General features: G+C 49.9%; 1 protein-coding gene across 1 annotated transcript; it reads left to right on the forward strand.

Annotated features, from left to right (window-relative positions):
* Positions 1-8: 8 nt before the first annotated feature.
* Positions 9-550, forward strand: LOC109365339 (olfactory receptor 6C76-like; the record flags this gene model as incomplete). Its single annotated transcript, XM_031557822.1, has 1 exon — positions 9-550. A coding segment is annotated over one exon (486 nt), but the record flags the coding sequence as incomplete, so codon positions are not given.
* Between the last annotated feature and the right edge of the window lie 71 nt (positions 551-621).

A 621-nucleotide genomic window follows, 5' to 3' on the forward strand; every position in this document is an offset into this window, starting at 1 on the left:
CAGGCTTCACATTCATGAGTTCCCACCTGGGACTGCTCTCAAAGCTCACTTTCTGTGCTTCAAACAAGATCCAGCACTTTTCTTGTGACAGCTCCCCCTTATTCCAGCTGTCCTGCTCTGACACCAGCTTGCTGTGGAGAACAGACTCCGTTTTGACCCTGTTTACTGTGCTGGGCTCATTGTGTTTAACTCTGTCATCTTACGTCTGCATCTTTTTCTGCATTCTACACGTGCCTTCCGGGAGGAAGAAAGATTTTGCTACTTGTTCGTCCCATCTCATCGCCTCGGCCATTGCATTTGGAAGCTGCCTTGTGCTCTGTTCACAGCCCTCAGAACATGCTTCTTTGGAGACCAGCAAAACTGTGGCTTTACTGAGCACTGTCCTGTACCCGTTCTTCAACCCTTTCACCTCCAGCCTTAGAAACAAGCTTGTGGCACTGGTCCTGAAGGATGCCACTGCCCATGCAAGAGTGCAGCTTTTCCCTCACTCGTGATGCATTTCTGGACAGCCATGTGAATTATCTGCTATTGTATCTCATGCTGCCTGGGGGTGTGGGACGCACCATGCAGGGGAGAAGCATTTTTGGACTGCAGAAGTGTTCTTAAGGGATGCTTAGGGAG

This window comes from Meleagris gallopavo, unplaced genomic scaffold (genome assembly GCF_000146605.3).
Source record: "Meleagris gallopavo isolate NT-WF06-2002-E0010 breed Aviagen turkey brand Nicholas breeding stock unplaced genomic scaffold, Turkey_5.1 ChrUn_random_deg7180001685051, whole genome shotgun sequence".
NCBI lineage: Eukaryota > Metazoa > Chordata > Aves > Galliformes > Phasianidae > Meleagris > Meleagris gallopavo.